At 43.3% G+C, this 15,158-nt stretch overlaps 1 protein-coding gene across 1 annotated transcript in view; it reads left to right on the top strand.

Annotated features, from left to right (window-relative positions):
• Positions 1-4,809, top strand: part of LOC114067591 (myosin-1B-like) — a 32,320-nt gene extending 27,511 nt beyond the window's left edge. The window contains exon 23 of the mRNA XM_027903147.1: positions 4,792-4,809. Coding sequence (XP_027758948.1) covers positions 4,792-4,809 — 18 coding nt within the window. The remainder of the gene's footprint in view (positions 1-4,791) is intronic.
• The last annotated feature ends 10,349 nt before the right edge of the window (positions 4,810-15,158 follow it).

The following is a 15,158-nucleotide window of genomic DNA, read 5'->3' as shown; positions in this document are numbered from 1 at the left end:
ACTGCCGGGCCCACGCACTGGGAGCAAATCCCAGCACAAGGGCTCAAAGGCAACCAGGGCGCTCAGCCACGTCCATCTGCTTCCCCCGGGACAGGACAAAGTCAGGAGGGATGGGGCAAAGAACATCTGGGAATGTTCCGGTCACCCATGCTGGAGGAACAGACCCTGAGGTGACACAAGCAGACACTGCTGCTGCGTGTCTTGGGAAAAGGGATTTCCAAGCAGTTTGGCAGGGTAGAATGGGATCAAACTCAAAGGGAGGTCTGGAAAATTGGAGAAAATATTTGTAATTTTCAGTGGGAAATTTAATGTAGAAGAAATACTTTGGGAGGATGAAATCAGGCAGAAATGAATGTGGTCCGTCCCTTGAGCCAGCGAGAAAAGCATTTGGGGTCACAAGTTTTTACACACTTAACAATGTCAAGCACTTGTGAAAATTACTTAATTGAATCAAATTATTGCCAGTATTAGTACAAGTATCCTTTATGTGTTGCACTACTACTTTATGTTTGCTCCCTTTAGGCAGAGGGCCTTCTTGGAGATGGCCTAAAGTATTTTGAATGGAGCACATTTTGTAGCTCTCTTCTGAAAAAAAGGAAAACATTCCTGTAAGGAAGAGTAAGGAGGAGAGGAGCCAGAATGACAAGTATGAAGAATATAACTTAGGAAAAGGTATGGATAGAAAATAATTTTATAAGTCAAGAGATAAGCAAAGCAAAACCTGGGTGTGGAAGTATGAAAGGATCTGTTCTAGACAAGCACATCTCAAGGACTGTGTAGATATGGATGGTATCATATGATCTTCTATAGGAAAATTCCAAGTATATCAATAACTTTCTTGCAACTGAAACTGTGATGAGCATCATGTCTATTTTAATGTTTACATTTATAGTCAGTTACTGATCCTGCTATAAAGTCTGAGAAGGTTTTGCCTCATAATACCCAAGAAAATGGTGTAGACATGTTAATATAAAATCACAGAATTACAGAGTGGTTTGGTTTGGAAGGGACCTTAAAGATCATCCAGTTTCACCCCCTTCCATGGGCAGGGACACCTTCCACTAAACCAAGTTTCTCCAAGCCCCGTCCAAGGCAACCTGTGCCAGGGCCTCACCACTCTCACAGGCAAGAATTTCTACTTAAAATATCCAATCTAAATCTACTCTCTGTCAGTTTGAAGCCATTCCCCCTTCTCCTATCACTACAATTTCTGATGAAGAATCCTGCTCTTGCTTCCTAGAAATCTTGATTTCTAATATCTGAAATATGACTTTTATCTGTTGAAATCTTTTTTTCCAGTTGTAAAAAGTTTTCATTTTAGAGTTCTGCTTATTTGCCTGAACATCACATTAGTTTGGGGAATTCATTTTAAGGAATATTTAAAAATTATTTTTCCAAATCAATAAATAAATAATATGCCTTTAATTTAAGAAACACCGTAAACACCTTTGTAAAAAGAAAACTCTTGTTATTTTTATTGGCCTATTATGATTTTTTTTCAGAATTCCTTAACTGGTAAAAAAAACCCTCTAATGGTACAATATGAACTATAGTGATGTGCCAGCTTAACACACATCACAAGTAGCTAGAACATAGAGAAAAAACCCAGCAATATCAGGTTTTCGTTCATGCTGAACTAAGAGTAATATTCACCTGGGGAGGCCATAAATTATGATAAATTTCTGAGATCCAAATAGCATTCCCAGGGGAGGGAAAGCAAAGATTCCTTCCTCTGGGATACCTGTTGCCATACCTAGAGGATGACAGCCTTTGGCATTGACACTGTCTGTGGGGTGGGGCTGCCTGGCAGCTGCTGAGTGCTGACTGACCCCAGGGGAAACACAGCCCCAAAGTGGCCATGAAGGACCATCTCAGAGAGAAAGTTTAAAATAGATGCAGTGCCTGTGTCTAACAGAACACACATCTCGGAGCTGTGAACTCCTGCACTAGAGGGGCATCTGCATCTCCTGAGCTGACCATTCCAGTTGCATAGTATTTTGAAAACATTTGTATTAAAGAAAAAACCTTCTTGACAAAGAGCTTGAAGAAGTAAAATTAAACTCACTAGTTGAATTCACCAAGAATTTACCAATGAACTTGTCATATGACCAGAAAAAGGGCATACACAGAGGTCCTTCATTTCTTTTTCCCATTTCCACATGTATTATTTCTCTTGAATTCAGAGTTTTTAGACAGATAGGACTGAGAACACCATACACACACCAGGGGCACTAAGGGGTGAAACTCAGTCTTTGCAGTGCAGTCAAGACACAGCTCTGCTCTGAGACTTTGCACTCTGAGAGATACTGGCTGCCTGGAGGCACTTCTCAGGGAGCAAGGGCACTTTGAGAGACCTGAGGGACTGATTTTGGAGGAATGCAATGCCTGTGTTGCTCAGCTAAGCAGTGATGAAGTGAAGTTGGCACTGCATCTTTGGCTGCAGCAGATTTGGGATACATTTTCCCAGGCCGTGGTCCTGATGGAGATGTAAAAAATGTCCCCTCCTCCTTTGGACAAGGCATTCACTCTGTTTTGGGATAAACTCAAATATTTACACGTACTTTGTGATAAGCCCATGGAGAGAAAGGTCTGTCCCAGGTAGACTTTAGTAGGGTGAGCAGGGAATCCCCTCAGGACAGGAGATGAAAGCACTGTCAGAATCCTTGGCACCTTGGCTGTGGGTTGTCATGACAATGTCATTGTCATTGTCTTCTGTTGGAGCTGTTCTGCTTTACACAACTGATTTGCCCTTCAGGAAACGCAGGGATTTGAATCCTCCCCTTGGCATCTGAGATGCAGAGAGCAATCAAAGAAATGTTTAGACTGACCACCAAGGAAATCTATCTGCTAATGTTACATGGGAAGCTGTAGTGGAGTCTCTGAAGTGACAGAAGCCTTAGTGGTTGGAAAGAAAATTCCCTTGAAAATACTATACTTGTAGTATGAATATGTCCTGCAGATTGCCTATAGCACCGTCTGCCTTGGCACCTGGGAGATCTCTCTGCAGTTTAATCACTATTTTTACTTCCTCAAATATGTAGCTTCATATGCAAATTTGGCTGAAGTGCAAAAAACATTTAAGATTGTAACAGTCAGCCAAAGATAAGAACAAAGGGAATTGAACTGCATATGTGGATATTTGCTTTCTCTGGGTCAGTGGAGGATCACAGTAACGTGCCATGTGTTCAGAGAACACTTCATGGGTTCAAAAAGTGCTTGGACAAATCAGCAGTTAAAAATTCACCATGAGCTGTTAAATACCTAGGCATTGCATTCTGCTCAGGAACTCCATAAATACAAATTACTGGGAGTTGGGAGAGTTTGGGAGAAGTGCCATTCTATCTGGATGCTCCTTCCTGGCCATCACTTTCATGGACAGAAAGTTTGACTATGTGGACCTTTGATCTCACAAGCACAGCCTATTTTAGATTATGATACAGTTTCCTGCAGGAGTTAATACTATGCTTCTTCCTTTCTTTCCATTCCCCTTCCTTGCTCCGCTTACAGTTACTTGCTGCTTCAGTTACCTTTTTCTCCCCAGCTGTCTGCCAGCCTGCCCATCCCTCTCACCTGCTCTGTAACAGGAGCCCCTCAGCTCCTTTGGTGGAGGACTGAAAGGGCATCCCAAGGGTCATCTCCTTGGACTGAATCTCCTGCCCCAACCCCTTCCGCTGGTGTTGGCTGTGGACATGGGAGGAGTGTGTAATGTGCACCTGTGGTTCACATTTGAAAGCTGCCAATCCTCTAATCCCACAGTCTGGGGTTTATTTGCCTCTCATGTTCAGTTAACTCCTGAGGACTTCCAAGAATACCAGTCTGTGGAAAGCTCCTTGGAAACAAATTTAACATTAAAACTCCCCCTGGGACAGGAGCATTGACTTTCCTTGACTTGTAGTGAAAGTAAATCACAGCTGCATTAAGATCTGCAAAAATTAATTCCTGAATAGAGCGGAAAGGGCAGGGGACAATAAGGCCATTACAGCCCCTCCATGGCCAGCCTGTGACATCAGCGTGCTCACACTTAGACCCAAAAATTTTTGCTTACATTTGCCACGGTAAAGAATAAATGGTCCACACTGCTTTTTCAACCTGCAGCTTTTGTCTCATTAGTTATGGTCCTCAGGAGTTTTTCCTAGGGAATCATGTATTGCTTCCAATACATTGGAATTTATAGAATATAAACATATAGAATTGCTGAGCAATTCTCTCAGCCCATTCCTTCAGCCACATTTATCAGAAATTTTAGTTCAGTGGCAAATTTCCCAACCAGATGTCACATCCAAAGTATGGACCGAGCACATTCTGCACATAATATTGAAAGCATGCACCTTAATGGAGCAACACTGAATTGATAAATAACCTTTTAACATGGAAAATGTGCTCTTACCATCTCCAGGGCTCAGTGTCCAGCCACATCGTAGCAGAAGTACAGGGATGAGCAGTGTTGCTACAGAGTGTTGTTCTGACCATTTCTGCTTGCCCTGTGCTAACATTCCTGGCAGCTCTCGTTTTACACAGAGGCAGCAGAAAAGCTGCTGCAGCAGGGGCTGAGTTCCCTGTCAGACTGTCCATCACAGGCTGCAGGGCAAACTGATCTCTCTAGGCAGGCCCTACCCTAACAACAGCATGGCCAACAACAGCACTTGAGAGCTGAAAGCCCTGCAAGGACTTGAGATCCTTTTTTTGGCAGTGGGGAAATCATGAGCAAGTCAGGAAACTTCAGACTCCTTCCTACATTACTGCACTTTCTGGAAGTGTAATTCTAACCTACATGATTTTTGTATTTCCCAGGAAAGGGTCTGTCACTAGCCCAGCCTCTGCTGTTTTGGGGTGATGGTGTTGGGTTTTTTTTACCTCAAAAATGCTATATGTTAATGTCCTGACTCTGTAATTGAAATGTTGCTATTTATTTTGGGGGGATACTACTCTACTCTGTATGACTTGCAGAGTCTGGTAAGAAAAAGCATTAGATCAGAAAATGATTTTCAATAGCTAGTTCTCACATTGCCATACATGTTTTTAAGGCAGAATCAAGGCACTGAACAAAATAATTTTTTTCTTTCCTTAAAATAAAAGGGCACTGATACTAAATACTAATTTCCCAGTAGAAGAAAATTTAGGCAATCTTTGCTGAAACCACATCCTTTTCTGAAACATTCCTGCAAATACTAAGTGCTAAGTAGGGGAAGGACTTGGCAATGACTGCCCTTCACTATTCTGGACATAATGCCCAACAGTTTAGCACACACAGGAAAAGTGAAAGAGATGATGGTGGTGTCTCAACATCCTACAGAGAAAGCGCCTGCAGAAATAAAAGCAGCAAAAGAAATCAGAACAATTGCTTCTCCAGCTGAATAATTTCTCTGCTGCCTGTACTCTCAGAAATGTGAAGCTGTTCTGAGGTCTCCATGTGGGTTGGAAAAGACCTCTAACATCAATCATCCAACCTTTACCCCAGCACTGCCAAGTCTGCCACTAAACCATGTCCCCACACATCTTTCAAATCCCTCCAGGATGGAAACTTCCCCTCTGCCCTGGGCAGCAGTACCAGGGCTGGACAACCCTTTTAAGTTAAGAAATTTCTCCAATATCCAACCTAACTCCCCCCGGCACAGCTGGAGGCCGTTCCCTCTCCTCCTGTCCCTGTTCCCTGGGAGCAGAGCCCGACCCCCTCCCAGCTCCCCCCTCCTGTCAGGGATTGCAGAGCCAGAAGGTCCCCCCTGAGCCTCCTTTTCTCCAGGCTGAGCCCCTCCAGCTCTCTCAATCACTCCTGGTGTGCCAGAACCTTCCCAGCTCCATTCCCTTCCCTGGACACGCCCCAGCCCCTCAATGTCTTTCTTGCAGTGAGGGGCCCAGAACTGCCCCCAGGATCTGAGGTGCAGCCAGAGATTTTTGCAATATTGCCTGTCTGAGTGTCCACATGACTAGGATTTTTAAATCTGTGGAAGCAAATTCCTCTAGTTACTTTTCCTAGGAATATGAGGATGCCTTCTTGAACTTAGCAGGTTGGTTCACACATTCTAACTGGGTTTGCTTTATTTCTTTCTCTCTGAGCAGAAAAGAAGACCAGTGAGCCTGAAGAAGAGCATGGAGACTTGTATTCATACTTCTTTTTCTGGCATTGCAACTGGACAGGAGGTCCTGGTCAGCTTGGTCCAGGGTGGAAGGAGGACCTAGCAGAAGGCCTGAAGGTGTTTGGTTCTGTGCCAATGACATGGAAATACTGGTCTTGGATTTTCTAACTAGACAAGTTACAAGGCAGCTGCTGCTGCTCGAAGAAGAAGAAGACCAGAGAGTGAGATTTCCATGGGGCCACAAACTCAAAAGCTTTGATAGTGCTCCACCTTCATGCTTCACCAGTGTTCATGAGTTCCCCTCTTCCTCCCAGAGCTCCCCAGCTCATGCCCACTGAACTCAAGGGAAGGGAAATCACATTGTAGGGCCTTACAGAAAGTGGGGTGGGACCTGTTTTCAGCATGCCTGGATGTCATCACACCAGCACTTTGCCCACACCTTATGTCTGTGTGGGACCATCTTTATCCAATGATTTCTCTGATTCTGCCTCTTCTGGCTGTGCTCTGGTTTACTTCTAGTCCTACTGGACTCCAGGCCCTGACACAAAAGTGGCAGAATGTCAGTGGGTATCAGGATCAATTTCTCTCTTTATTTTGCCTGAGGACATTGCTGCCTTTTTCAACAGATCCCTCTTCCCAAGGACAGGTGTCATCTTGGCTGCCCTATGGTTGGAGAGAGGAAGTTGGCTGATTTTCTATGACCTAGCTCATAGAACTGTGAGAAGTGGGAGCTAAATCTTCATGGAGTCTGGATCAGGTAATTCAAGTTACAGAGTATTTCTCTGCAAGAGCCTGGAATGCCTAATAGGCCATGTGACAGAAATTTATCACTTCAGTGGGACTGACAATCTCTATGAATTAAAACAAAAGTTGGTGTGTACCCCAGAGCTTCTTACAAGATCCTTATCTGAGTGTCCATATGATCAGAACTTTTAAATCTGTGGAAGAAAATTCTTCAAGTTAGTTTGCCCAGAAATATGAATTAATGTAATATTTATCTTCCAGAAATACCATCTAGAGGAAAAGGGTAAAAGTTTAGTTTATGTTTTCTCCTGCAAGTTCCCCAACTTTCCCATGTTGGGCTTCCAGCCCTTTTCTATCCATCTCACAGTTTCTTTCTCAGTTTCTAGTCCCTCTGTGTCTAGTGCAGAGGGTGAGGGGTTTTCCCTTTGAAAGCTGCTCTGACAGTTGATGTTCCATTTGTGTGAACAATGTGCACACAGATGCCAGTGCTGCAGTTTTCCCCTCTGTGCCATTGTTTATTAGGAGCAAAAGGGAAAGTAGGCATTTGCTAAAGAGCAGAGCCCCAAGCCAAGGGTTGTGTGGTGCTGATGCTGTTCTGGTGGCCAGGAGCACTGAGGGCTAACTGCAAGGCAACTCACACCATTTCATCTGATAACAGAGATCACACTAAGGAGCAGAGTTATCTAGCATTAGAGGTGTGGTCTTGACAGTTAAATCTATGTGCTTTGCATGGCCTTCAAAGGAGAAAACAGGTTTGTGCGGTAAGACTTCCCCTTTCAAATGCATATGAAAGACTGCCACTTTTCCTGTATCCATTCATTTTGTTCTATGTTATAATTTCTCCTGATTTCAAAGAATCATACAATGGTTTGGGTTGGAAGAGACCTTAAAGATCATCTCATTCCATCTCCCCCTGCCATGGGCAGGGACACCTTCCATTCTCCCAGGTTGCTCCAAGCCCCGTCCAGCCTGGCCTTGGACGCTTCCAGGGATGGGGCAGCCACAGCTTCTCTGGGCAGCCTGTGCCAGGGCCTGCCCACCCTCACAGCCAAGAATTTCTTCACAATATCTAATCTAAACCTACTCTCTGTCAGCATGAAGCCTCTTGTCCTATCACTCCCTTGTAAATAGTCTCTCTCCATCTTGCAGGTTGCCTTCAGATACTGGAAGGCCACAGTGGGGTCACCCCAAAGCTTCTCCTCTCCAGGCTGAACAATCCCAGCTCTCTCCCCTTTCCTCCCAGCAGAGCTGCTCTATCCTCTGCTCATCTTGGTGCCTCCTCTGGACTCTCTGCAGCAGCTCCATGTCCTTGCTGTGCTGTTCCCAGGGCTGGGGCAGCTCTGCCGGGGGGTCTCACCTGAGGGGGCAGAGGGGCAGAATCCCCCCTGCCCTGCTGCCCACGCTGGGGGATCAGCGCAGGGCACGGGGGCTTTCTGAGTCCCAGTACACATTTGTCCAGTGCACTCATCACTGCACTGTAGTTCCCTGGATTTCTCCATAAGCCCTGTCAATACCAGGGCATTGCATTATTCACTGGGCTGTCCTGTGTTATCCAAATGGATTTTTAAGTGGAGTTTCTACACTATGTTTGGAAACTATAAGTTCTATAAGTTCCCCTAGATTTTTGGACATCTGTATTTGAGGACTAAGAAGGAAAGAAATCTTTGCAATGAGACTGCTAACCTGATGACAAAGGTCTGAAATCAGGATTTTTTTATGGGAGAAGCACAAAAGCTCAGAAGTGACAGATGAAAAGCTGCAAATGTAGGAATTTTAAAAGGAAGAAGAGGAACATGAACAGAATTATGGAGATAATGTGTGATAGTGTGCACTACTGGAACACGGTCATGGGACTGTTTAGGATGAATAGACAGGGCAAATGAGAAGGATTTATGCTTTATGTCAAAGTGCTCCTCCCTCGTGCAGTGCTCCAGTGTGAGGCTGAAGAACATTCTGTCAGAGGCAGGAGGAAAATGAGGGATGTTGTGATGGGGTCTGTCATGGACCACCTGACCAAGACAAAGTAGTGGAGGAGGATTTCTACAACTAGTGGAAAGTCACAAGTCTCCTCTGCCTTAGAGAGGTTTTCAGCCATGTGGACATCTGCTGTGAGGGCACCAGCACCAGGCAAGTTATGCCAGAAATTCCTCGTGCTAATGCCAACATCCCAGCGTAAATACTGGCCAGGCAATGCTGAGTGCTGGAAGCAAGGATGAACTAGTGATAAATATGATCCCAGGTGGCAGCTCAGGCTGCAGCAAACACATGATGACTGGATGAAGGATCTAGTGGAAAGCTGGGGAGATAAGCAGCAGAATTAGCACTCTAGACTTCGTAAGACTGGAATTCATTGCATTCAGGGAACTGCCAGTTAGCACACACATGGCAGCAGCTGTGGAAGAGAATCTCAGGAGAGGAGGTTGGAGTTTAAAGGAAAATTATGAAGAGCATAGGAAAACAAACTACCTTGTTCTGCAGGAGGATTGGGAATTGGATCTTAGCTAAGCAAACTTCTTGATGAATTAAAACACAAAAGTATACAAGAGGTGGAGGCAAGGACTGGCAACAAAACAGGACTATAAAACATTGCTTGGGTACTTCAAACATTGAGCATAACACTTCTGCATGGATGATGCATAAGGGAGTCCAGAGAAAATGTATGTTTGCTGTTGTATATGGGTGACCACCTTGTGAGAGATAAATCCAAAAGCACTTACATGCAGCACCTTTTCTGCATCAGTCTTCGCTGGCAACATTTATCCCTCCATGTCAGCATCTTCCAACAGAGTTTGAGAAGGAAAGGGACAGCCAGCAGTGGGGAAGTCCTGACCTTGCTTCTTAATGAAGCTGAACTTTCTGAAAGAAACTGGATGTATTCATATTCATGGGGCTGGGCTGAGACTCGTCAAAGGCTGCTCAAGGAATTCACCCACACAGTTGCAAGGCTTATGTTTACCATTGGTGAAAAATGATGACTCCCAGGGAAGGTCCCAAATGAAGGGAAAAAGGCTACTGTTACGCCCATCTTTAAGCAAGGCAGGGAGCTGTACCAGGGGAGCTGGAAGCTGCTCAGCTGCACCTTAGTTACTTGAAAGACAGTGCGTCCTCTTGGTATTTATCGGGTAAAGTAATCATGTTTGATCAACCTGTTTGGCTTCTATGATGAAGTGACTGCTACATTTTATTGGTTCTTTTCTAATAATTGGCAGGCTTTTGCCCTGGTAATTTTTAATGGTATCAATAAGTGGTCTTTAGTCTACTAAAACTGAACTGCTGTCCTTTGATGCCTTATTTCTACACAATCATATTGAATTTTTAGGGTTATTTTAACCTTCAAAGGATGCTGCATTATGTGTATTGTCATAGGTCAATTCTTAAACAGCTTTATTTTCAGCTATATCCACAGCTGTATTCGAACCAGTAAGTCAACACTGCTTTTCTTTTACACCCTAATTAGTGATTTCATGCAGATCTCACTGATAGTGAGTACTAGAACCCAAAATAACATTTGCCCATTCTCTGTGAGTAGTTGGAGGCTCCTTTGCATGTTATATTAGTTGCTTTAGCAGTCTAGTAGCCCCTCTTATTTGCAGGTGTTATTTCTGTCCTGAGAGCTCAGCTGCTGAGAAAGGAGGAGACACTTGGTGCAACGCCTGAAGTAGGAAACTTGAGGAACCTGAATTCCCTGAACAGCATGAGCATGGAGAAATTTTTACACAAGACTTCAGTACTGGACATGGCAAGAAAGGAATTCAGCTCCACAATTTCCACCTCTCTTGAGTGCAGTCTGTTTGGTATGAGGCTACTGTTCAGCCAAAAAAGGAAGACAAAGCCATGGTCAGTATATGTTCCTGAGTGACTTGTCTTTCTCCAAGGATCTGTGAGTGGCAGCTGAAGATACAGAGAAGTTTGGCAGGTCCGTTTCCTGTATGAAGAATTATTTGTGAAGATTACATGATAAATCAGATGCTACATGCTCTCCACATTACTGTATTGACTAGACAAGAATTCAAAATTTCCACATTAGTCCTCTGGTAATAGGCAACTTTTCTTCCTAATCCATGTGAAAAGATGAGCCTTCTGAGATATTCAACTGTCCCCATAACTTGTGTAGTGTTATCAGGGGTGAGCTCTGGGTTTGGCTTCCAATCTGTGACCCACAATGTGCCAGAGCACCCTTGGAAGGGTCTCCTACAGCCCAGGAAATCACTTTATGCGGTATATTGCACTGGATCACTGACACTGGTTTTCTACCCTCTTCGCTGTGATATTCACTGGGATATTTTAATGATTGAAATGCAAATGACCAGGAGAAGAGTGTGTTTAGATCTGGAGAATATGAAGAAGTTGAAGTTATCAGTGTAGATCATGTGGCACCTGGAGACAAGGTTCGGGGTGGACTTGGCCATGCTGGGGTAATGATTGGACAGGTCTTTTCCAACCTAAACAATTCTTTGATTCTATAATTCCATGATTACACTCTTTCCTAAAACTAGACCAGTACTAGATCAGTTAGTTGCTTGTGCTACGAACAGCTCTCTTTATCCCACATCATCAACATTACACAAGACTTCCTGCAGCTTCCTGCTAGCTCTACTGCTCTGGTACAGACAGTCCTGTGTTTTTGGGTGTTTCTGGGACTGTGAATGTGTAAATACACTTATTTTGATGGCATGGCACTGCAAGACTGAGGATTTATCAGAGCTGTATTATTAGTAGCTGAAACTGTATGCTGAGGTGATGAGTGTGGTTGTGTGCACAAGCATGGCAGGGTAAGGCAAGCTGGTTTTTGGGGAGTTGTAGGTAGAGAGGGGATATGGGAACTACTGGAACTTCATCTTTGACTGAGAAAACTTGTTATTTTTGCAGACAATAAAGGGAACAAGCAAGCAAGCATCAATTTCAAGTAAAAATCAAAGACAGTCAACAGGGAAAGAGCAAAGATTCTTGAGGAATCACTTTTTAAATGAAATTTGCATAAATACATATATTATCTATGCATGAACAAATATATATTTTATTTTGATGTGGTAGTGCATGCCCCCTTCCTTCTCAGGGCTGCTCTACAATCTCAGGGATTCCCATAAAGCCTTGACATTTGTGTAATGAGTGTCCCTTGACCCTACCAAGAACACCTTTCATGGCAAAGGTGGGAGCACCACTGTCCATATCAGGAATTCCTGTTGCCTGGTTAAGGTCCAGGATGAGGGAGGGAATAATCAGTCACATCCTAAAGCCTTGGAACTTTCCCTACCTGAACTGTAGCCCAAGTAGAATGGTACCTTTGTTGCTGGAGTTTTGGTAACTCCAGTGGAATTGTTACTAGAGTTTTGGAAGCTCCAGTAATTCGACCTGGATTGTGGTCAGGATAGAAATTTATGGATGACTAAACATGTTGAATCCCTTTAAACAGTGGTCACAGCAGTCCTAAGTGAGGCCAGGGGCTCTCCTGGCTTGCAGCATTTCCCTCTGAGTGGGGCCTCTCAGAGCTCATGAACTCTCAAGTCTGTGAAAATTGGAGGACTGATTTTCAAAAATTTCACAGAAGCTGATGTGGCTGTCAGAGACTGAAACAATTAATGACTTACACATTCTAAGATCACCAAAAGACTTTTGCAAACCGAAAAGAAGGAGCTTCTTACCCAGCAAAGCCCAACCCTCCCTGAGTACTGCCAAGGGACCTTTAGATCAGATAAGTGGATGCCCTTGTCCAGCTATCCTGGGTGCAGATGCCTGCCTGAGGCTGCAAACTGCGTTTCCAGATAAGGGAAGAGGCGGAGAAGAGGCAAGTCCTGCAAGGTGGGAGAATCCCTTTTATCATGCCAATGTCCTCCCTGCACATCTAGCCTGGACTGTGCATCTCAAATGTTGGACCACGATGGACATCATGTTGGACCATGATGAACAATAGGCAGCTGCAGCTCTCTTAGGAGATGTCAGAGACTCAGTGACATGTCCATGATACCATCCATCATAAAATTCCCCACCCTGGGGAGTTACAAGGCCTTCCCAGCTGAGCTAGAAGTGCATAATAACTCAGACATCTCTGAGGTTTTTTTTTTTGGGGGGGGGGCTTCCTCCAGCCCCAGCAGAGACCACCACTTCAACCAACAGACATGGAAGCTGCAACTACTAAGTTTCATTGCTGGATCCAGTGGGTAGTGACTAAATATATCTTTCCACCTTTATCCTTTCTTTCCCTTTCTTTCCATTATGCATTTCCTTAAGTTTATCTTTATGCTTTAATAGTGCTCTATTGCTATGCTCTAATGTTGCTATATTGCCATAGATTATTGCTATAGGTGATAACACCCAGAACAGCAAAATAGCTATTTACCTTTGAAACAAAACTGTTCTAAAATAAACCCTACATATATATGTTTACAAACACCAATTATTCAGTGTTATTACAATCTAATCCACCCCAAGGGGTTTATTAACAAGAACCTGGGTTACCCTCCCCTTCTGGGGTGGGGTCGTAAAAGTGGCCCAGGCCAATATCCTCCACTCCTCAAGGTCAACCTTTGCGCAAGTGTAGTTTGAATGTTGCCATCTGGGATTAATAATGAAGTCACTATTGTAATTGTAGTAAATCCTATTGAATCACTTTATAAATGCTAAATTAGTCAATGATTAAGTGCTGCTAAAACCCTCTAGACATAAACTCTTGACCACGTCCGGTATTAAGATTGGATTCAGCTGTACCTGGATTCCATCAGGAGTCTGGAAAGCAAGGGGGCCCTTTGTGAACCTAATGACTCACTTGAAGGATCTTTCTTACCTTTTTTGCCCTTATCCTTTGCATTTCCAGTTATTGTGTAAATCATTTGAAAGTGATTTTTGATGATTTCCCTTGATCTTTGTAGGAAGTAACAGAGCAAACCTTGCCATCAAATTTTGCTGTGCTTTTGCAAATTTATATTGAACTCCCTTTTGGTAATGCCTTTGATGGTGATCCTTTAAGCCACCTTGGTTGGTGATTCTATAAGCAACCCTAACCACTCCTTTGCAACATTTGATTCCTCAAAAGTCAGCTCAGGAATCTATTGAAGAGCTCCATTTCAAAGTAGAGTCTCCCATTACTTGCATTCAGACTTCCAACTCACTGTATTTCAAACCCTTTCAGCTAATACATTTATACTTCCTGCTTTTTAGAAAATACCACTGAAAAGTGCCTCCTAACACCAATTATTTGCTGAGTTTTGACATACTTTCCCTGTTCCTCTCAGTGCATGTGTTCCTAAAGCATCACAGACGTTCTCATCACCATTATATGACTGAAAAACATACCAAGGAAGCTACCATGGGTCAAGGAGCAAATCACTGAGAAAGGCAGCAATAGAACCATGCAAGTTCTCTAAGTGCCGCGAGTAGTCCAGATTCTCTCCTTAACACTCTTGACGAATTATTTATAGATGTATTCACGTAGTCAGTAAGATATAAAAATGTTCTAATTATATCATTCAAATCAAGGGACAATTATGCCCTTAGTTTGCCAGACAATGCTTTGCCAAAAAAGGCTTGCCAGAAATGTTTTGACCGAAAAAAGGGGGACCATCTAGAGCATCTGCAGACGAGACACTATAAAATCTCCAGAGACACATCTAGCCTGTCTCCACAGAGGGCTTCAAGGTAAGTGCACACATTTTGTGAGCTTGAAGAAAGAGGAAATGTCCTTAAAATATTCTGCTCCATTTCTCCTCCCTCTGCCAACCATTTCCATAAGGGAGTGCCCATGTGAACAAAAATTTTCAATGTCCTTTCAATGCATGTCTGTATTTTCAACTACAGTTATTCTTTGGAATTCTGTTCAGCAATAAGAAACAAGCACCATTCCTATTTTACAGGGTTGGCCAGATTCCAGGACTTCTGCAAAGGTAACACACTGAGTAATGCATTCCTAATCTACAGGAGAGGACTTTTAAACAGCTGCATGAGTTCTCTTTGTAACTCCTATTATATTTCTGCTGAATTTGTTTAGGCTACGTAGTTGAAAAAAGGGAGGATCTAAAAAGTGAAGTAATTTTTCATTTTTAACACAAAAGGCAATTCTTTTTACAAGAAAGTCCTCTCCTGAAGACTCTAACTAAGGACCAGATCAGAGAGGGATTTTCTCTGCCTGTAGATTCTTTTCTGTGAAAAACTTCAGTCTGGTCAGAATTCATCAAGGTGAGTTACCCAACTGATCTCAATATTCAGAAGATGTTCTATTTACTGTTAAAAGACCTACATGTTGTAGAAGACTAAGTCTTACTTTTGGGTCAGACAAGGATATTTTTAATTTCAAGTCAAAGTGGATTTAACAGATTTCTTCTTAAGAGCTTATCTTGGAGACTAATT

This window comes from Empidonax traillii, unplaced genomic scaffold, assembly GCF_003031625.1.
Source record: "Empidonax traillii isolate 1590-97213 ecotype Southwest subspecies unplaced genomic scaffold, ASM303162v1 scaffold937:size346366, whole genome shotgun sequence".
Lineage (NCBI taxonomy): Eukaryota > Metazoa > Chordata > Aves > Passeriformes > Tyrannidae > Empidonax > Empidonax traillii.
Note: the sequence above shows the minus strand (reverse complement) of the source record. Positions and strands in the feature narration are given on the sequence as shown.